At 40.1% G+C, this 23,391-nt stretch overlaps 1 protein-coding gene across 14 annotated transcripts; it reads left to right on the top strand.

Annotated features, from left to right (window-relative positions):
- The first annotated feature begins 4,014 nt into the window (after window positions 1-4,014).
- On the top strand, window positions 4,015-22,715 carry elavl3 (ELAV like neuron-specific RNA binding protein 3). Of its 14 annotated transcripts, none has more exons than XM_038702901.1 (8): window positions 4,015-4,504; window positions 11,490-11,709; window positions 11,803-11,906; window positions 14,587-14,740; window positions 14,862-15,087; window positions 15,507-15,560; window positions 16,153-16,191; window positions 16,975-22,715. In XM_038702901.1, exons 1-8 carry the CDS (start codon window positions 4,496-4,498, stop codon window positions 17,321-17,323), a joined length of 1,155 nt encoding a protein of 384 aa, XP_038558829.1. In that variant the 5' UTR covers window positions 4,015-4,495; the 3' UTR covers window positions 17,324-22,715. The 14 variants fall into 14 exon arrangements, with proteins under 14 accessions (XP_038558829.1, XP_038558864.1, XP_038558810.1 ...); XM_038702882.1 differs by having other exon boundaries at window positions 4,016-4,504; window positions 14,859-15,087; XM_038702909.1 differs by having other exon boundaries at window positions 4,017-4,504; window positions 14,859-15,087; window positions 16,996-22,715.
- Window positions 22,716-23,391: the final 676 nt, after the last annotated feature.

Genomic DNA, 23,391 nt, shown 5'->3' with positions numbered 1-23,391 from the left:
AGCTGTAAGAACAGCACAAAATGGCCCATATCCCCAAGAGCCTTCATGCATCTCTCTCAGCAGCAGGTAGAGCTGCAATCTCAGTCATTCATATTTAATTCCACAAGAGTTTCCGGGCAGACTAATGTGCTATTGATTTCAAGTCTCCTATTACTGCAACGGGGAGAGGGAGAGAGCTGGACTACAGGGAGTGAGTGCAAGAGATTGAAAGAGGAGAGGAGGAAGGATGAAGATGGAGGGGGAGAAAACAGTGTGCAATGGCTAAACCAGTTTTTCTAGGAAACATTATACATAACATATTCCATTTGTACAGCGCATGTTATCTATCCAGTAATCTGCTCTTTCTCTGTCAAGTAAATACAGAACACATCCTAAATGAAAACACAATGAGCACATTTCAGGTTGAGACAGGAAGTGTGTTATATATTATTTATTGTTCAAAAGTCATTTACACATTTCATGAAGCTAAAAACAGCTCAGCTTAACGTGAGTAGGCGTACTTGCACCTCATCTATTTGTTTTGTGTCTGTCATTTATGTGTTTTTCTCATGTCAGATAGAAAAAGAGCAGCAGGAAAAGGAACGAGAGAAAAACAAAGAGAATGTCTAAGAGCTTTGTGTATTTAAGGTATCTCCCTAGATACCAACTCAGACAGGAAAAAATTAAAGATTAATAACCATGGCTTTAAATCTAAAAAGGTTTTGAGGAAAACATGGTCTCTGTAAAGGAGGTTAGACCAGTTTCACCTAAACTAATGTTCATACACACACCCATGAACATACATAGGTGGCACATAAAATGTTACAACATATTAACATATGTCAGAAATTTAATCAAATAATGAGAAGGTGACACATAAACATTGCCTAGAAAGGTTAAACATATTTAATTAACGGAAAGCAGAATATAATCCATAAATAAAAAGATGACAAGAGCGTCTACTTCAGAGACTTCCTCCCACCAGCATGTCTACTCTAATAATAGCCCAGAGACAATACATCCAGACAGACAGAGGGAGAGAAAGATATAGAGGGAAAGAGAGGAAAGACACAGCGAGAAAGTGCAAGAGTGAACCCATGAGGGAGACCACAAGAAAATTGCCAAATAATACATAAAGGGTTGAATTAGGCCAGTTGCCATTATCAACAAATGTCCTTCTAAAAAGAGGCTAATTTAATTTTGGATCCTTTCCTGAAAGCAATAACTGCTTCACTGCTGCTGCTGCTGCTGCTGCCACAAAACCCTGAATTGCCAAGAGCCAGGCCTAGTGGAGAGACCGAAGAATTAACCAGACCTGAGGCTGAATCATCCTACCCATCCCCCCTAACACTGTCATAGTGTCACTCTCTCATCCTCTCCTTCTCTCTCTCTCACATACACACACACACACACCACACACACACACACAAGGCCACTACCTTACCGCAGGGCAATGGCAACAGGCATTCATTTTGACGTAATACTACAAGAATAATAGAGATGAGAAACAGAAAAAGCTAGGCTAAGGAATTCATACCTGAAGGGTTTTTGCAATTTACAGAGTTAAGTATCATTATATATTTACTATTCAAAGTTCAAATATATAATACATTTGTAATTCACATGGCATATTCTTTCTGTTCCAGTAGTGCTGTAGAGACAAACTGCTGTTTAAAACGTATGCCTGTTTCTGCTCCCACTACTGTATTTTCTGTGATAATTGCATAGTTAGCAGTGCGTAGTATGTTTTGTCTGAGGGCTGATGAACTTCAAAATCAGTAAACTAATTTTGTAAATGCTTAGAGTTCATCCCTTTGGCACCGAGGAGCATTCCATGATATACCAAGAGAAAAGGACCACTGCAACAAGACCCCTAATCACCACTAGTAGAGGGACACTTAACAATAAGAAAATAATCAGTAGAATAACAAAAAGCCTTTTAGGCAAAACCAATGCTTGATCCTTTGATTCAGTAATGTACAATAGGCGCTTCAAATGCCCTCTTACCCACAGGGAGGATTCAGCTGCCGTGCTACTAACCAGAGCTCTAATGAGGGGCCACAATTAAGCCCATTTATTCACATTAAGTGTGAACTGTAAGTGGGGCTGCAGTCAGTTGACGGACCTGGGCGCCTTTGTGTTACAAGAGCCGCTTTTATTCGGCAAACAAAGACGGGAAAAACACAAGCACCTAATGACAGAATCTCGCTGTCTCTTTTCAGACGTTCATACACACCGGCAGAAACACACACACACGTGTGCGCATGCACACATAGACATACACTCGTCCTCCCTCTCTGACAAACTGACTCAAAGGCTCCAACGCATCCAGGCTGCGTTGAGTCACTGCTTGACAGAACGGTGGGGGTGGGGTTAAGACAGACTGACAGTGGGGCTCCATCTCTATCCTCTTATTAACGCTTAACGAGTGCTTTCCTCATGCAATATTCATCTCCACTAATATCATCCAAGCTCTGAGCCGAGCTTGCTACTTATGTAAGGTAATTATGTAAAATATCAGACATGGCCCATGTTCAAAATCTGACTGGAAGAGAGCTGCAGGACAATGACAGAGAGAAGGAGGGGGTATACAACAGGAACTGGGAAGGAGCGAGTGGACGGTGGGAGAAACAATACGAGACATACAGATCGAGGAAATTTGTTACTTGCATCTCAAGTTCTATATGTTCATCTTAGTATAGACTGACATCCATCCACAGATGTATCAAAGGGAAGTGGTCAGTGTCAATAATGCAAACAATTTCCTCCCCCATCACTCCTTACAGCCAGAGACGTCTGAGGACTCCTCAAGGTCAGGTAGGGAGACCAATGGAAAGAGTGATTGTTGTTGCAGGAGGGCTCACATCAGCACCACTTGTCCACTCACAGAGATATAAAAAACACACACAGGAGCCATTAATTATCTATAAAGCCCTCCACCTTCTTCTCGTCACTATCTCACTTCCTCACATATACAGCGACACTAGACTCAAATAAACAAACATACACTGATTTACGCACACTTGCAAGCATACCCCCCCCCCCCCCCACCCCCCCCCCACCCCCAGGTCAAGGCCCTATGGGGGTCTGCACAGAAATAGGTCATTTGTCACACATAATGTCCCGGGGCAGGGGATGCATTATAGATGAGCTCAAACAGCATGTCTCAGTGAGCACTCACCACACAGCTAGACACAGGAGGGAGCAGCAGGAGGTGGGCAGAGAGGGATGAGAACTCCTCAGGAAGGGGATACTGGGATGTCGTAAAGTAAGACAAAAATCACTGCTGGCCACGTTTCTGTTCATAAAGCAAAGAAAAGAGATCATTCAGCATAGCCTGATCAGAGCTACAACTGCACCTTTCTCAACTTTTCACTGAATAGACATGAATTTATTCAGGGGGCATCTAATTTGTTATTTTCATGTCTGCACCTGACCCTATAGCTAGCCATCTGCCTTGCATATGAGAGGTTCACAAATCATTAGTGGTATTATGGATTTAATTCTTTGTTTCTAGCCACAATTCACTCCCAATTATTGCATATTTTATGTCCCCCCCCACCACTGCTTTAATTCTCTGATTATCAGCCGAGAATATGGACTCAGAAAGTCTGCTGGTCTACACTCAAAATTGCTTTTATTTGCAAAGACAAAGGCCTAAGGCGTGAAGTTGTTTGCTATGGTCTCAAACAGGCCTAAATGGAGAATAAGAGAGAAAGGAAGGGGTTGTGCTGAAGGAGAAGTGAGTGCAAAGTGTGGGGAAGGGGAGAGACAAGTCTGCTGTCTTCTGCTGCACCCATCTGTTCTAAAAGTGCAGGTGGAGGCCTATTCACTCCGCTCTGCGTGTGTGAAGAGGGGGGCAGGAAGAAAGGAAGGGGAGTGAGAAAAAGGGAGTGGAAAGATGGAAGGGCAGGGATGGAAGGGGGAGGGTGGGGTGTTGTGGGGGTGTGGGGTGTGTGTGTGTGGGGGGGGGGGGACTCGTGGTGATCTCTCCTGAAGGGGATAATGGGAGAGGAGCGCATTGCAATGGCTGCCATGTACTACCCTCCCTGCACAATTAGCCAATCAGCAGCGCGCTCTGCCAGCCAGGAGGACGCATAAAAGAAGAACATTGCAGCAGAGGCACAGAAGGAGACTGCGAGAGGAGCAGGGAATTACACATAAAAACAGCAGAACCAGAACACCCTCCCCTGGACACACCCTGCTGAGGATCACTGCTTCTCTTTTTTCTGAACCATCGCCCACGCCACTCGGAGAGAACGCTCTCCCTCATCATCATCTAGTAGAAAACCCCTTTCTCCTCATTTTCAACCTATAGAGGACACCTACAATCTCAGAGGGCTGAGATTCCCTGGCGAAGATTGTATTTTTTTCCTTTTTTTCTTTTTTTTTTCTTTTAATTTGGACTCCTAACAAAACATAAGGGCCATTTAATTTGAGGCCGAAGAGCATACAGAGACTCAGCTTCAAGACCAGTGCAAAGAAGGACCTAGATTTCTTTCATTGTACGTCAAGAATGGTTACTGTACGTATGACTCTATTTATCTTACATTTGTGGAGGGGATGTTGTAGCAGCATGCCTAGATTGTATCTCAGTCCCTTTATGTTGTATTTGTTATCCACTACATGTACACATGTGATGTAGACATACTCAGATTTATTTCACATCTTACTGATATATCTTTAATGCAGACAAATGTAATTTAAAATGGAGCTCAATGGCTATACCCACATGCCAAAACATAGAGGGGCTTTGGGGTTAGTTTCCTATGTTATAGTGAAATATGCACTGCCATATTATTATGATAACATTAACGATCGATAGTGGCAATTAGCAATCTCATGCTGAGTGATGCGCCATGCCGGATGAGCTCCAGCCTGCAGTCATCATCAACGATGGATAAAGTCTAAATCCTGCCATTTTAGACACCACAGCCTTTACATTGTTGTATCACGTCCACTCCGACTGCCTAGCCTAAATGTCGCAGCTTTGATTATATTTCCTGAACGATGCAGGAGTCAAGATTTAGGAATTCCGCAGGACTACAGTGATGGAAAGGGAGAAAGGCGGTGAGGCGCTCGGTTCAGTGGGGGAAGGACTTGTTTTCTTTGCCTGGTGCAGCACAAGGATGCTGGAGACGGGTTTCTGAGACAAAACATGATGCCTCGGAGGCTGAGGGCCCATCCAGCAAGGCAAAGGGAAAAAAGGGTCGAGTCACTCTGGGAGGGGGAGGGGGAGGAGGGAAATTACGCATCCATCGGTTTGCATTGAATCAGACAAAGTCCAAATTCCTCAGGGTTCTCGTTGCGATGCAACCGAGTAAATGGGCTGGAAATCTCTGAGGCCGCGACAGTAAGGACACGCACGGACTTCTCCATTTTAAGCGCATTTTCTCCAAGTATCACATCGCATACGTACAAAATGGCCATACTTGCATGGGAGTTGTCGGATATAGGGAGATGTAAGCGGTGATAAATTACCTTCGCCGCCCCCGAGCCGACGGCCGGACTGGGCGTGTCTCTGTTGCACTTAAGCACCAAACGAGGGCCTTGAAGCCTCAAAAGGCCTACTCCGCTTTACCTCTTGACAGCAGATCGCTTATCTAAGCAGACCAATTAAGACCAGAAACATTGCCATTAAATTATAGAAGCCAGGAAATGAATAAGAAACCAACAATCAGCGTGGATGCTACTCGGTCCAACCTTGCACATGCAGGTGTAACACCACCTGTTTTTAAAAGTGACGTAGGCTATTAAAAAAATCCGTAAACTAGCCTAGTAAACTAGGAGGGGTGGGGTATTTGAAATTAGCAGTTAAAATTGTGATTGTATCTACACATGATAAACTGTGAGGCTGTTCAGTCTATGACTAATAGTAGGAACACAAAATTAATTATTCAACACATAGAATGAACAGGATGTGGGAGATCGAGCTTTAAGATCTCTTTTCATTGAATTTGAAAAGGTACGAATATTGCTTCGGAGAATTACGCAAAATGGAGGTGGACATCACCTGTGAGGCTCGAACCGTCCTTGACATATTTCCACTTTCAATTTTATTTTCTCTTTGTTGTAGGCCTACGTTAGGCTACCTATTGTCCCTTGCAGGCCGAGACAGAATCACACTGACAGAGGCTGTAGCACCCCTCCACATGGTCCGCAGTCCCCCGTGCCTGTACCGCAGTGCCAAGCAAATAAAAGCGTTGAGTCAGATAACCTATCCAAGGCACTTACACAATTCAAGGACAAGGGCAACCGAGGCCCTCACTGTAAACCAGTCCTAACAGTAGTTTGATGTTAAGTTAAAAATGCTCGGACGATACAGAATTAAATGTAAATCCTTTTGGCTGATGATTTCAAAGGGCACTGGACATTTTTAGTCTCTGTCCAAGAAACAACAATTAAGTTGTGTTAGATTTTTACAGTTAAGACATGGCCTGTCTAACTCATGTAAATGCTATTATGTTATGTAAGCGGTGATATCCCTGCTGTTGCCAATGACTTCATGTAGGCCTAATTATCAGCAACAAACATAAAGCCTGTGGGGAAGAAATAGAATGTACATCTCAGAGACTGCTTTTTCTTACAATCACGTTTTTAGGCAAAACGTAGCCTATGGCTCATATAATTTCACTGTACAGGGCACGTAAAACTGGCGTTAAAATTGATTGATCATTTTGTGAGAATTATAGTGGCCAGTCGCCTTAAATAGACTTCGCCAATGCTGGCAGAGTTAACGCGAGTTTACCCATGCTTTTTTATTACAACAATCGCTAAACGCATGACTAATAGTAATTCTGTGAGAAAACGATCCAAAGTAGCAAATAATTATTTCAGATTGCGATTTTTTATTTGACCTATCATGGCGTTTTTGACTTGTAGCTGGCGACTGTAACAGTCATTGTTCCCGGAGAGTCCTGCAGCCCCTGGCCACGACACAAAGCGCCACTGTTTACATTAATATTCATAGTGCTGCCATAGCCTCTGCGAGGGAGAAGAGGAGGAACGGGTGGCTCTTTTGTTTGGTCGTTTCAATACGTTTATTCAGCAAAAAGGCGCTCTGGTTCATGAATGCCTGCAGAGCTCACAAGTCTTGCCTTTTAAAAAAGGGGTCTAAATAAGAGAAACGAAGAAATCGAGGGATTGTATGATGCACCTGTCATATTTAAGTAGCCGTATATTGGACCTCTCTCTTAATTACTCGAATTAAAACGTTTTCAAAGTTAATAAAATATAAAATTAAGTCGAAATGGTGGTCTTTGCTGGATTATGGGCCTCTGTGGCTTCACATGAGACCGTCCGAAAGCCACTCCCTTTTTCAGCACGCTGGATAGCGCCCCGCATGCTACAAGGACTTGCAGGACAGATTTGTCTCCCCGAGCCTTTGACGTTGTCTGCTCCCATCTTATCAAAGCAGCACACACTCAGGGAAATCTTTTACAAATCTTTTATTTTTAGTCTGCGGAGCGGAGAATAGGATGGAGCGTCAGTTCATGGCTGACATGAGCTGTGACTCCTGTCGTCCTGTTGTTTTACAGCTGCCACCATGATCCCTTAAGCTGCAGAGAGTGTGGCTAATGCCCTTTGTTTGGGATAATCCTGTAATCTGTGTTATTTAGAAGGCTCATTTACACTTCAGCCTAGCATTCAGTTAAGATTCATGCCTTTCAGAAAAAAAAGGTATTTATGTAATGCAATATAATGTGTGCTAGAGACAAGGTTATATTTTAAAAGGAGAAATTATTGTTCTTATAATTATTATAATTGTCACTTGAACATATTCAGGTGGATTTCTGAAGTGTTCATCTTTATTGATGATTATAAATAGTTTTGTCTACACAGAGAGAAATACATGTAGGCTATTACTCTTATACAGCAATTTAATTTAAATCTACACTGAGCCTAAAATTCCCAAACACATAGCTTAATTCATTTTTTGCTGGCACTTTATCGCAAAACAAAATACCGATGGTGACGTGTCATTGTCTCTCTTGTTATATTTCACATTTTGAAGATAATCTCTGGTGATTCTTAGTGCATTGTAACATGTAATGTGGCAAATATCATGTTACGACTCAAACTGGGAAACTCTTATTCTTCTGTACATTATAGCCTCCAGTGCTGTGCTGCATTTGGAGCAGAAATGAATTGAGAAAGCTGTATAGGCATCAGAAGACAGAGAACTCCGACTGACTTTACATTTACTCATGCAATGCTTCTGTGTTTTGTAATTTAATTGTGTACAGTGTAGGTGGTATGGGTGCTTGGCAGTGGAGGCAGAGCTCTTGTTTGCGTGCAAGTCTGGGTTCATGTGTTTGGCAGAGGAGGCAGGGCTCTTGTTTGCGTGCAAGTCTGGGACCATGTGTGGGCGATGCTGATGCAGTACATTAAATATTAAGGGAGATCTCACAGAACCCCTAAATAGAAAAAAAGCAGTGTAGTGCTACCCTAACAACTGGAATCTTTGGTAAATCTTAAAATAAGATTTTTAAAAGATTATCATAATCTCATGTTTTCGTCCTTATTAGATAGTTAACATGAAATACGCTGAGAGAGAAGAGGCAATTATACGGGGCAAAGGTACCCCTGTAGTGAACGTTTTTATTGTCTCCAGTAGTTGAAAATGTCTGGAGCCTATAGCTGGAGTAAATATATACTGGGCATGCATAACAGGTCTTCTTACAACACACACTGATTCAGTCTCTTTGTCACAGTAATTGGGTTACTGCAAACCAAACTCTAGACAATTAGATTTTCTTTGTTGGTGTACAACATAAAAAATGACATAAAGATGAAACAATCGTCAGTGGGTATTATCTTTTCTATTTGTTTCAAATATCTTCAAAGCATGCTGTTCCCCTCTGTTTCTCTATGAACATCTTAATCTTAGTTGCTGCTTGTGTCAGCCAATCTCAGTGCCCAGGCCATATTCAGTGGGTCTCTGAATTATATAACTTCACACTGTTCACTGGGGATGTGTGTTATGCCACGCTGAGGGTTATTTCAGTTGGCGAGTCAAATTTGCCCGGATATGTTCTTGTACTTCCATCAAAATGCTTTTTGCCATATTTGGGACATGTTTGGTTGCTCATAACTCTGTTATTCAGGTGTATCACATCACACTACAATTCACTGGTTAATGTTACAGTGAATACAGCATAACAGCTTGATTCCACGTTTTGTTTGGTCAACATTTGATAATCCCATGATAATTCATAATGGCATGAAAAAGATAGTAAGCAGGCATTTTAGCTGTGCATCAGAATCTTAACGTGACAGATTGCTAGCTATGTTGCACTGCCTTTGTGCGTAGATGTATGTCTGAAGTATTTTATTTTTAGACTTAACAGTGCCACTGTGCTCCTTTCCCCCCTTGTCATTATCAATTTGTCTTACTGATATTCCCTGCTCCTGCAAAGCCTTATAATATTTATTCACGGAGGAAAAATGTCTGACCTGTATATCTGCTCCTAATAAGCGCAGACACAAACACACACAGAGCTTGAAGTAAGAAAGCCATTCAGCCATTAGAAACAATGCAGTCTTTGAGGGACTGTTACCTGGGCAACCTGAGTGGAGGTGAGGCTCAAAGCGAGACAGCAGGTTACAGAGACGAGGGGGAGGTTAGACAGACTCATTCAAAGACACTAGAAAAGAAGAGAGAGCACATGAACTGGCACGTAGATTTGGAGGCACAAATGAATGTGAATTCTTCCAGTAATATGGTGATAACGCAGAAACTGAGCCTGTACAAAACACAAAACGCTGCTAAATTTATATAAATTTGTGTGCAGTGAATGAAATGAACCACCTGACAGAAACTCCTCATCTGTGTCAATAACTTTCATCCTGTCTGTGATCATTCCTTGGTTACCAATAAAGAAAAAGACTTAAGGGAGCATAAATTCACCCCTCTTTTGGGAATTAAAACAAAGTTAGTTATGCATGATTAAAGGACATAATCCAAAAAGCCATAAGGTTTAATTGCCAGGTAAATACTTCTGTTATAATTATAATAATTTTTATGTTTCAGTGACCATATTTCTCCATCAGGTCAGGAAATTCCCTGAATATAATTGTTTCTTATATATAAATATGTTTATAATATAAAGATTCTTCTACATTGTAAGATCCCAAGAGCTCTAGAGGAGACTCATTTAGCCTTATTGACATTCCTAACACCCACCAGTTAGAGATCTGCAAGAGCTCAAACCCACAATCTGACATCATTTACATTTCAGCACTACTAGCACACTGTACTGTACCTTACACTTATGTTTGTGAAAAGGAATACAGACATTGAACTGCATCAAAGCAAATGCAAAACTGCAAAATGTACTGCAAATGCACACACATGGTTATGTTATAGAGGCTAATTTTAGTTGCATGTGTCAACAAGGAGACCTTAACTCTAAGCATGCCCAATTATTTACTTTGACAAGTGCAATAAATCAAATATTAAATCTAATGATGTGTGAACATGAAAATAACACAGATGCAAATGGATAAAATGTATGCCATTTTATTTAATATGTGCATCATAAAATAGATGTAAAATTAAATTGTTGATAGTAAGCCTGAAACTGCTGCAGGTTTTCAGTACATACCCCTAGGATATTATATATTATATTTTTCTATATCAAATAGCAGTGCAGCTACATAACATCAGCATCACACTAAGCGACGACACCACATACTATTTAACTTGAAATTTGTTGATATTGCAGTGACTTTCCATGTAGATTTACACTGGATATAATGATTCCAATATAGAGAACAAGGTGTTAGGTGCGAAAAAAGGGAATTTTTTTGGTTCTGACCACACAGATGTTCCTTGAGAATCTCCTGTGGATCAAATTAAGCAACACTGTGTTACTCCAGAGGAACACAGGAGACACAAACACTATTGACTGTGCATTAGCCCACAACCTTAAAAAAATAAATGTCAGTTTACCACAAAGAAACCTAAACAAAGTCAGAAGAACAAACGTGTAATCCTAAATTATTTTTCAAGCAAATCATGATATTCCTCATTTATAGTAGCACAAAATCCGTTTAACATTGTCACTCTCCCTTTTGTCCGTCATCGCGACCCCTGCCACTCCTAACTCCCCCAGCCTCTTGCCAGCCTCACACATCAACCTCACTATTATCCATCCCTGTGTAATGATGTAATGGTGTTTGACCCTGGAAGAGAGTAGGGGGAGGGGAGAAGTAAGGAAAAAGGGACTGTGACATCTGCAGGACCAGAGGCAGGGAGCGAGAGAGGAGGAAAGATTGGGTCAAAGTGGGGGAGGGGGGATGATAAATCAGACTTTGTATCCATCTCCATTTTAGCATTGCTGATTCCTGACCTTTACCTCTGACAGTAGGCTGTGTGTGGTTGTGTGCATAATAATTTGTACATGTATGTTAAATATTAGCACATGAACATTTATACAACCATATCACCGCTGTGTCCTATTGTGTCTCTTTGTGAATTATGAATCTAACTCCACCCTCTTCCTCAGCAGATAATCAGCACCATGGAAACCCAGGTGTCCAACGGTCCAAGCGGAACCAGTCTGCCTAATGGTCCAGTCATTAGCACCAATGGCTCCACAGATGACAGCAAAACCAACCTGATCGTCAACTATCTGCCTCAGAACATGACCCAGGAAGAGTTCAAAAGTTTGTTTGGTAGCATTGGAGAGATTGAGTCTTGCAAGCTAGTCAGAGACAAGATAACAGGTACAACACTTTGTCCACGTTGAACAAAAATATTTTCACTACAACTGGTTTTGAGAATCACTCACACCACTATGGCTCTTTCTTTGTCTCCAGGACAGAGTTTGGGATATGGCTTTGTAAACTATGTGGATCCAAATGATGCAGATAAGGCCATCAACACGCTCAATGGTCTTAAACTGCAGACTAAAACAATCAAGGTGAGCAGACTTCTACTTTCTACAATATTCACTCTTAATTCTTTGATTCCTGACGATGTGCTGGACAAAAATAAAAAAGGAAGTGGGGATTTTGTCAAGGGGGGGTTGTGAGAGAGGTGGTGGCAGACGTGACAGAGGGAGGGGAGGAAAATGGGGAGGAGGACACAGAAGGGAGCAGTGGCTAGAACAAAGAGAGTGAGAGAAAGGGTTAAAAGAGGTGAGTGGAGGTCAGAAAGCAAGGGGCGGACAGCATGCAGGGGTTATTGTGATGGAAATGTAATTAGGAAGGCTGACTGCGGTGCACAAGGGTCAGTCCAGGTTACCCCATCTGCCTCCAATCTAGGCTAATTAGGGGGCTTCTTTGTATGGAAAGAGAGGGAATATTATTAAACACTACTTCCTTCCATTCCCCCCAACCTGATCAAAGTAGATCAAAGATTGAGACAAACTGCAGGATTGAGAAATCGAATCTGTGAGAGAGCAGAGCAGGTGATCTTCCAACAGCTGTCCATGAATAGGGACATTAATTCTGACTAATGACTGATCAAACAACGAGCTACAAGCAGGAAAAGTTGAGTACTGGATTTGGTTCCTTTTTGAAAGAACAAACACCTGCATGCCTGCGTTTAAAGTCACATAACAGTATACACAAGATTGAAATTACTGGAACCATGTAGAAAAAATGTTTATTATCAAGATAATTATTATGTTATATTGTTGAACTTGTGTTATGACATTCATTTATTATTTGAATTATCTATACATAGATCACTCTGTCTTTAACTAACCTCTTAACATTTATTCTCAAATAAAAAAAAAAAACTCCTCTGGTACCATAGTCTTATCTTTCTGATTTTGCAGGAGGCTTTAATAGACAGGGTTGAGGCGGTGAGGGAGGGGGCAGTAGTAGCAGGGTGGGGGGTAGCTTAGAGAGCAGAATGCCAATGACAGGATTAGAGGCCATATGGGCTTCAGGCACCATCTGTACTGTAGGAGCGAGAGGGAGAGGGTTAATTATAGGGCAGCCTCTGCTCCCCGAACACTGCAACTCCCCCCTGACTTGTCCAGAACACCCTAATCACTGCACCACACAACCCTCCTGCTCATACAGTCTGTCTGTGTACACAATAGACACTGGTGCTTAATACTGATGGATGAAATCAGAACACCTGTATTCATTTGAAAGATAATATGAGTCATTTTAATCTGCAACACAGCTTTCTTCACAACGGCGCAAGAAGCAAAATCAATGTCAATGCTACAAATATTTCTAAACATTAATAGAATTAACATTTATATTTGTCATACAAATACATATAGATATAAATAGTGTGTGTGCGTGTGTGTGTGTGTGTGTGTTTATAAGTTGCCAAGGATCCTGCAAGTCTTGTGATGCACTTACATTGTTTGCTGTTTGCCAGTGGAGCTGTTCTCCCCCAGAGGCTAGGGACAAAAGAAGGAGGCAGGACAGGGAGGGCAGCTTAGCCTATCTCAGACAACACTCTCACTGTCTCTCCATCACACACACAAACATAGCACTGCCAACAATGCACTGAACTGGATTATCTATCACACATGTGCTCAATACGCTCCCAAAAACAGAGAAACAACAATATCTGTATGACTTTTTCAGATATTCCTCTACAGCACTAGATGTAAAATGTCCTGAAACTAGAACAACATAAAACCATAAGGAATACACAGACACATCAAAAATGGTTGGGCACTAATTAAGTCACCAGTGGATTCAGAAATATACATCAACTGAGGCTGATGTTTTTCTGTGGAAAACAAAGCTGACACTCATCACTAATGATTGGTATCAGTTTTGGTAATGGTTATAGTCATGATAGTGTGTCTGTGATGTTCTCATTATGGGTGAGTGTGAGCTTAAAGGCACAGATCAAGTACACAGAAAAGAGTCAGTTGGCTGTTTTGAGTTGGCGAATGAGGAGAAATCATGAGTCAATATGAAAACAATTTGTTGGGAACTTGTTGGGAACTTCAGTTCAGTTTCATCAGGTCTTTTTAACATGTTCCTTACATTGGCCTGTTTGATTTTCTCCATTTTCTTTCGAGACACAGTTGTGATTTGGGGGTACATAAACATAATTATTGATTTTATGGTGTCATTCATTTCTATTAAATATAACTCAATGTGTGAGTTACAATAATACAATGTCTGAATTCTCTGCAGTAAAGTTTGGTGTACCCCAGGGATGGACCTTGGCCCTATGCTCTTTTCTATGTGCTTCCTCTTGGTAACATCGTTTGCGAATGTGGTATTCATTTTTATTGCTATGCTGATGATACACAGCTATATGTATCTGTAAAGCCAAATGACCTTCAAACTCCGAAATTTAGAGGCATTTCTACCTGAAATTTTAAAATAGATGGGTATGAACTTTCTGCTGATGAATACTGATAAAACAGAACTAGTTAGACCAGCCAAACATGGGCATCTGTATAAGAATTTCAGTGTGAACATTGATGGCTGTGTTATCTCTGAAAGCTTGACCATCAAAAATCTTGGAGAGATTAGCGAGACAACCTTTCATCATCTCCAACAATATTGTTAAATATTGTTGTTTGACCCGTGCATTCTTTAAATTGTAAAGTGTTTTCATATTGTGATTTTACACTTTAAATAAAATTGACTGATTGATTTTTGTTGTTATAGGTATCATATGCCCGGCCAAGCTCAGCATCTATTCGTGATGCAAACCTTTACGTGAGTGGACTCCCCAAAACCATGAGCCAGAAGGACATGGAACAGCTGTTCTCCCAATATGGTCGCATCATCACATCCCGCATCCTAGTGGACCAAGTCACAGGTATAGCCTTATTTCACTTCTCATGCTGTCACTCAAGCACCATTTCTCCAAATGACTGGTAGACAGCAACAGTCCGTGATGCCAAGGTAGTAACATTGGTCTGTTTTCTTATTCGGAGCAGGCATATCACGCGGAGTGGGCTTCATCCGGTTTGACAAGCGGAACGAGGCAGAGGAAGCCATCAAAGGTCTGAATGGACAGAAGCCTTTGGGTGCCGCCGAGCCCATCACTGTCAAGTTCGCCAACAACCCCAGCCAGAAGACAGGCCAGGCCTTACTGACTCAGCTGTACCAGACTGCTGCCCGCCGCTACACGGGGCCCCTGCACCACCAGACTCAGCGTTTCAGGTACTGAACCTTTACCAACCTCACACCACCTGCGAGTTAATCACTAGATAGTCTGTAAAAAGCTATTGTTATCAGACCAAATCTTCAAGATTTGACTTTGATTTCTTCAAAGTCAAGTCACTAAAAGGTTTTTGTGACAATTATCAAGCCTCAGCTAGACCAGAGAATAGCTAAGAGTAAATATACAAGGGAAATCAGATGAAGTGGCACACCCCAAAAACAGCAAATGTGGTGTAGTTTTATTATAAGGAATATAATAAAAAATGTGTATCGAAAACAAAACGTTGTCAATATCAACACACCTTATGAATAAACTGTTCCTTTAAGCAAAATTATTGCTTTATATTACAGAAGGATTTGGCAATACTGTATTGTCCCTCCTTCTCACTCTTTTTCTCTGACTTTCTTTTAAACTGCAGCATGATCCCTTCACTTGGAAAGGGACCAGATCCAAATAACAGCTCAAAACCAATGTAAGAGACCAGATTTTTCCAAATCTAATAAAAAACTAAAGGTAAATAAAACGTGGTTTAAGATGAATAAAACTGAACCTTCAAATATTGCCTATACTACAATAGGCATTATAGGCATCATCAAGAGTGCAATTGTGAGATGTTGGCCACATCTACATGGGTAATTTTGAAAGGTTCAAATAGTTTGAAAGTCAAAGGTTTCCAGTATTAAATATTTTCATGGAGCCTCACTAACAACTGTAGATACCCTGTAGATACCCTCTCAGGTTGGAATACTCACTTAGTATGGATATTTTTTAATAAGTACATGTGAAATGACCTTGGATACAGGCCTTGTTTATGTTATATTTAAACTATTAAAGGAGAATCTATTTGAGCTTAAACAGCAACAATGAACAATAAATACCAGCTGAGACACAGGACTATTTTGCACCATCAGTTTGTGGTTGGATGGTTTGGGACAGCGTTGCAGTGAAGGATGCCCTCTGGAGGCCAGCTGGTGAAGGAGCAACATGTTAACTGAAAGCCCCCCTTCCTTGTAGATCTCATAACTAACTTCTGCATCCCCTTCATTCTCCCTCTTGCGTTGCAGACTCGACAATTTACTAAACGCCAGCTACGGAGTCAAGAGGTAAATGCCAAAGGTGTACTTTCAAAAGCATCCATGCCAAAATAAAACCTCAAACAAAGTGCCTGGAATACCACCTGCTGACTTCATCTTGAAATCAGATATAATGGCCATAATTCTTAATGCCCACTGCCCATTTACCCATGTTACAGAAGCAGCCCAGACAAGAAAATACTATCTGTAACTGCAATAAGCAATGACGCAGCCTTCTGAAAGCAGGGTATTCTGGCATGGCTTTGTTTAACCTTTTCGTTCTTTTCTTTTAATTAATAGAAATAATTTATCTGTATTTATTTATGAACTAACATTGTCAGTTTCAGTTGCTTTAATGTCCCCTTTTTTTCACCAGCATGGACATACCAGATTCCGTTTGCGTCTCCTCTGTTTGCTCCAGTTTGTGTATGATTTGATTCCAATTTGCTTTTCATCCCTCTCTAGGTTTCTGTGTTTTGTTCAATACTGTGATTTTTTTTGAACATTGTGATTCATGTGTTTAATTCTTCCAGAGGCTTTGGTCAGCAGAGAAAATGAGAAAATATGCATATTGTGTGGGTGTGTGTGTCTCAGGGCACATGGTGTCATCTGTATGAAAGCAAGTAGTTTGGAGCCACTGTGGTGCCCACACATATTTATCTACTTACTGTACAGCAGATGGGATGGAGATGGGGTCCCCCGACTCCATACCCGACTACAATCTTTTATCATTTCTCACAGAGAAACATGCCCATAAGAGACAGTATAGAGTACTGAATTCTGTGTCGAACTTCAGAATGACACCCATGGTAGTTCTCCTACTCTCTTCCCCAGATTCTCCCCCATCACCATTGACAGCATGACCAGCCTGGCTGGGGTCAACCTTACTGGTCCAACTGGAGCCGGCTGGTGCATCTTTGTATACAACCTGTCCCCCGAGGCGGACGAGAGCGTCCTGTGGCAGCTCTTCGGGCCCTTCGGCGCTGTCACCAACGTCAAGGTCATCCGTGACTTCACCACCAACAAATGTAAGGGCTTTGGCTTTGTCACCATGACCAACTACGATGAAGCCGCCATGGCTATTGCTAGCCTTAATGGCTACCGCCTGGGTGACCGCGTGCTGCAGGTTTCCTTCAAGACCAGCAAGCAGCACAAGGCCTGAGAGAGAGGCTGCTGGCACCAGCTCCTTCGATCTGCAGGGAGAGCAACCTGAGCTCCCTGTGCCATCACTCTACATGGGCCTGGACTGAGTCTCTCTCTGACACATTATCACACAAATTCATAATATATTATCGTAAACACACGGACATGCAGATACACGCATACACACACACACACATAACCAAACATATCCATACACAAGCATACACAAGTCAGAGTTTCAAACAAACATACTAGTGGAGTTTTTCTTTTCTCTTTACACAACATGCTAGTCCTTCCCTATATTTGCCTGGATTGAATTAGAAGGGGTACGTAGCTGGTTTGTTGGGTAGGAGCAAGAGCTATCTATTTAGGAGACAGTCTAACGAATGTGACAGAGAATGTGTACTGAGCGCTTTGATTGAATTCAGGCAAATAATGACAACTGATGAACAAAACGATCAAAATTTTAAATGAACAAATATGTGCAATTTACCCAAAACTCTTACCCCACCATCTCTCCCATTATCTTGCTGGAGAGGATGTAGTCACTTTTTTACACTTGGGCATTTTGAATCAGCGATTTTTTTAGATCAAAGAAAATGAAATTAAAAAACAGTGTTCTCTTATATACATCTATTAAAATATAACTATATATTCAATATTTAAGGTGGTTATAATAGCCGAGTATGTAAGCATTTTCTAGAAACTTTGACTACTGTTTCCTGACCTGCATTAGGTGGTGCCTAGCGTAAAGGCAGTTTCTCTACCCTATGTGAGCTTGTTAGCTCAGACCCAATAAGATTTAGGTTAACCAATACTGGTCACAGAAAAGAGTAGTCCGAAAGCCATCAGAATCACTCTTTCCCTCACAGTCTCACACCAAACAACACAATAGTACACTTATATAAAATAGAAACACAGTTCATTAACTAGAGGATATATACATATTTAGTCTACAAAAACAAAAAAAAGGCTCTTCTAATCTATCCTCAGGATAGATTCAATGCAAGCAGACTGTCTGTGGACTTAGAGCAGAGTGGCAGTGCTTCCATGGTGACAGCGTTCGTTAGTAATTCTCTGGTGGGCGAAGGTGTGACAAGTGCAAGGGGAAAACCGTTTCACCATAACACAGCCACGTCAAAGGAAAATACCGGTGTTTTATCAAGTTTTGCATCATTTTTTCATTCCACCTGTAATTTACATGATCCACAGGCCATTTTACTTTGCATGGCTTTATCAGCCATGATTTGGTGTGATATCGTTTTAGCTGAAAAGCCACCTGCTGTTACCAGGTCAAGAGAAAAAAGCAAATAAGAAGTGAAAGACACCCAAATTATTTATTATTCTAGCTGACATGCTTTGATTGTGAATGTTACCGTACTCAAGACCAGGTCATGCCTTCAGATTTATTTAGATAAATGTAGCTTCAAAAAGTAACTCTGAAGAAAATGTCAAACAACACACCCCGTGTACTGAATAATGGTCTAAGCACGTCTGTAGAGAAATAACACAGATGAGCAAAAACTCAAGAGCACCGGTATTATTCTTCAGTCTGTGCACAGATAGAAGCTCCCAGAATGAATTAGGTCAACGTTTTACCATTCAGCGGACAACATGGGCTCTACAGTAACAACATGCATAGAGCAGACTATGAGGCCTGCAGTTCCAAATGACTGAACAATTAAAACTGACTTTAAGTCACGTGTGAGCGAAGATATCTGGCAATGTCAAAATTATCACTGATCCTTTGAGGAGAAAGATTACCAGTTCCTCCAGCTTTGCCAAATGCTCCTCAGTTTTATTAAAAGCCCATCTATTCCCTTAAAAGTTTCCCAGAAACTTTGAACTTGTGCCCTCTCAAAAGATGGCCGTACAACATCAAGCCTGCAAATAAGTGTCATAATTATACTTCTGTTTACAACAGAAAGGTATTTATTTATTGGCTTCAGATCTGTTTCACACTACCACAAAAATAGCATTTCTCAAAATATCCCCAACCCAAATGCATGAAAATTATTTATGGCACCCTTGATGAAGCATTAAGGCCAACCTGTCTAGTTGAAATGTCTGTAACAGACCAGACTTCAGATGTACCATGGGGAGAGCTAATGTCTTTCAATATCAAGACATTTGCACATGATAATAGATTAAATAAGGTCAAGTATATTCAAGACATTTTTGCTTTTGCTTTTCTAAATGACGCTGTGTTAGCCAAAGAGGACGATCTCTTTGAAAGGATTACATTAGAGATAAATCTATTTTTATACATACAAAGGAACAAGACCTTGTGCTGAATTTTTACAGATTCTTAAGCTTGGAAAAATTGGGACATCGCATGGCTTTATTTTAAACCCTCTGATCTTTGCAGAGCAAGGGGGAATAAGCATGCGGTGTATGGGTGGGGATTTAGGGAGGGGGCGAAGGAACATTGTATCTCATACAAACTTAATCGTTCAACCACATCAAAATAAGTGAAACAAACTTAACAAAAACAAATTTGATGTATAAAAAAAGGAAAATTAAACAGTTATAACAGGGTGTAACCTGACAGACACATCTATACTTCTGAGTGTTTAGACACACTCGCATCTCTTGTCCTGAAGTTGTGTACAGTGTTGCTTCAATGATGGTGCAGTGAAGTGACGTTCTTTGACTTGAGAATCCCAGACAAAGCTGCAGTGAGACTGGCTCATTGCCAAGCTGGAAAACTGAATAGCTGCTTGCAAATAAAAAGGTAAAAGGCAGATTCCAACAGTGATGCAGATTCATAATGAACACTGAGCATGATTCCTTATGATTAGATAGATTTGATGTTTTGCCAAAGAATTGCTTTGCAAGTCAGTACCAAGAAGGATAAATTAAGACTAACTATATTATTCCCTGAGTAATTGCTGTACAAATCTATGTTATTTATTGAATAAGGACCCTCTACAATTTCAGTTATCATTACTTTTGAATATCTAAGTTGCGCATATCAGTTTGCATTTGTAAATCCTAAACCCACTAAACCAAATGCTAAAATGAAACAGTTGCAATTAATTTGCACACATTTCATGCAGACACCGAATGACAAGAAAGGCATATCAAAATTAAATGATGATGAATCAGTAAAATTTTATGCATTCATATAATGTATTTCCCCCAACGTTTATATCATTTGCTTTGTCTTGTGACCAACTGAATCCTTTAAAACCGTTAACATTGCACCACTTACTGTGGCATCTTTCGATCTGACTCATACTGTTTCATCCCCCGAAATAGTCTAATTGCTGCTCCACAGCTGACCACATAAAAAGGTCTAATCTAGCTATTTTGGGTCGAGCAATTTGCAAGAGATACCACCGTAGGATTGAGCACTTCGTGAGACCAGCGATAGATGTTAGGAACAAACGAGATAACAGGCCACGTTGAACTGCAGCTGGAGTTGTTTATCCGACCATGTCCGATGTAGTACAGTCAACCCACAAACCAAACCCACAGCCCGAAATGACCTTCCAAACACAGTCTATACAAAGACCTACACCTAATGTACAGTAAGGACCATGGCAGGAAACAGTACTACACTGCTTGAGCAACAACAATAATCATTTAAAAAGACAAAAAAACTTTCCTATGGAACAGTAAGTGCAATGTGCTTTGTTTTTATATTGACTGAGAACAAATGATATATATTTTTTAAAAAAGAAATTAAACGTCACACTGAAAAGGTTTGTGGAATAGTGAAAGGAGCAAAAGTTCAGACAAAAACATTACATGAACAGACTCATTAAGAAAATCAAACAAGCAACGAGAGCTCTGATCTATAAATTTCCATTATCACTTCCTCAGCCTCTAATTTGTGCTCTGACCATGCAAGCTCAAACCAACTGCATATTTGGCTGACTTAATAGAGCAATTCTCAATGACCCTGAAAGGAATACTGTCTAATATATCATCAGTTTTAGCCCATGTCAATTTCAAATATAATTTTTTTTCCTGTAATTTATTGATTTCATTTACATATCAAGACTCACTTGTTAAATTAGCGTATTTGTGTTGTTGATGTTGCCATAGAGAACACACATGGGTCAAAGATTATGTTTGGTTGCATTGATTGGGTACAGTTTATTTTTCTTCCATTATTTAATTAGTTGCAGTTTTTACAGTGTATGCAGATTTTAGACTTAGTTAGATTTTTTTATTTCAATCAAACTGTGTTCAATTGTGTTTGTAAAAGTCTGTGGTAGCTTTTGTTGCAACATAAAATAATTTAAACTGAAAAAATTCAAAATAGCGCCAACAAACTTGTATTATTTGGGCGACTTTAAGCTTGTAGTTTTAACTTATTGTTAACTTAAAAACTATTTATTATGATTATTATTATTGCCTCGTACAAAGTATGTTTTGTGTATATTTATGGTTTATTTCATTATATTTGCAAGTTTAAAAGATTTTAAGTTTGCCAAAATTGTGGTTACACCATTTCGTTTCTTAAAAAGGGGGACAAATAGAAAAACAGCTTTAGAAGTACGATTTGGAAACGTTCTCCATAGTCAAAGAATGCACTGCTATATTTAACTAATTGAAGTGTATAAACATACATGCTGTGTGCTAGATGTTATGCCTTTACTGCCTGTGTTCTGTTTGTCTTGTTAAATGAAAATCTTTTAATTATTTAATCTAATCACAGTCTTGTTTTTTCAACCACTCGATGAACCCCTGAGACATGGGACAACCCCTGTAGTGAGGCTTCAGCCCATTGGAGGGTCCAGCAATTAGCCAGGAACAAAGGGGCTGTCCTAGGTTTGATATGCTCACAAGATGCTTTCCTGTTTATGCTGATGGGTTGATTTATATTTAAAAAAAAGATATTAAAGGGTTTGTTTCTGCAAAAGCATTGTAATACTGAGATCATCTGTATCAATTTCAATATCAATTTGTGCTACTGAAACAAAGATGTCCTATTGCGCCAAGATGCATTTGGAAGAGCTCGGGGAAAATATAATAGAGCTCAGAAAAGCTGCAGGAAGGTTTTCTTGGGAGTATCTAGGGTAGTAAAGGGGTGAGTGGTCCTTTTGTTTCTCAACCAACTGTATTTTGTGTCTATTTATTTAGAAGAGGGGACGCAGTAACTTAGTGATGTTTTTCTTACATTTTCCTGGAATGGTAGAACAAATCAAAACGTGAAAATGATCAAAACAGTTCTGCTGACACCAACACCAGTGGAAGAAATACAAAATCTCATACTTCCAAACACGACCAAATGAACAATGTCAAATTTAACAAAGAAAAAAAAAAAAACTTTCAGTTTAGTCTAGGATATTTACTACTGGGATTTCAGCTGAAGACGCTTGAAGACTTTTTCATGGAATTGTTTAATTATTTGTACTTTACATGCCAGAAAAAAATAAAATAAAAGTTACAAATACTGAGTGACCCAATTTTTATTGACTGTCAAAAAACAATATTATGTTATGATCAAACATATTAAAATAATTTTCATCATGTATTCACACTCACCAAGGCTGGTTTGGTTGGTACGTAGAAAAGTTTCAATATCTTGCGATACAACAAATTTCTTTACGCTCTAGCGGTGGGTATGGAGCAGCGGATAAACATACCTTTGGTGTGAGAGACCCCGGATTCAATTCCCACTGACACCAATGTGTCCCTTAGCAAGACACTTAAGCCCTAGTTGCTCCTGAGGCGTGCGACCACTGACATATACATGTAAGTTGCTTTGGATAACGGTGGCAGCTAAATTAATAAATTTAATGTAATGTATTTAATATCCTTAAAATGAATGCCAACTAAGTACTATGCTAAATGTTTGGAGCATATAAAAGAAAGAACTTAAGATAGTACTGCCTTAAAGAATATCATAAATATGCATTTTCTACACAGGTCTTCCTAATGTTTTATTTTCCCACTATGTTTTAGAAGTACACTGCTCAAAAAAAATAAAGGGAAAACTAAAATAACACATCCTAGATCTGAATGAATGAAATAATCTCATTAAATACTCTTTTCTTTACATAGTTGAATGTACTGACAACATAATCACACAAAAAATTATCAATGGAAATCAAATTTAATCAACCCATGGAG

The sequence above is a fragment of the Micropterus salmoides genome, unplaced genomic scaffold, assembly GCF_014851395.1.
Source record: "Micropterus salmoides isolate LMB-PRFRI ecotype aquatic unplaced genomic scaffold, ASM1485139v1 Ms_hic_scaffold_10, whole genome shotgun sequence".
Classification (NCBI taxonomy): domain Eukaryota; kingdom Metazoa; phylum Chordata; class Actinopteri; order Centrarchiformes; family Centrarchidae; genus Micropterus; species Micropterus salmoides.
Note: the sequence above shows the minus strand (reverse complement) of the source record. Positions and strands in the feature narration are given on the sequence as shown.

What these genes read in the sequence shown, in the direction of transcription:
- elavl3 (XM_038702882.1), top strand. An exon ending in AATAACAGCTCAAAACCAAT is followed by an intron (nt 15,561 to 16,152) that starts GTAAGAGACCAG and finishes CTTGCGTTGCAG; the next exon opens with ACTCGACAATTTACTAAACG. An exon ending in GCCAGCTACGGAGTCAAGAG is followed by an intron (nt 16,192 to 16,974) that starts GTAAATGCCAAA and finishes CACCCATGGTAG; the next exon opens with TTCTCCTACTCTCTTCCCCA.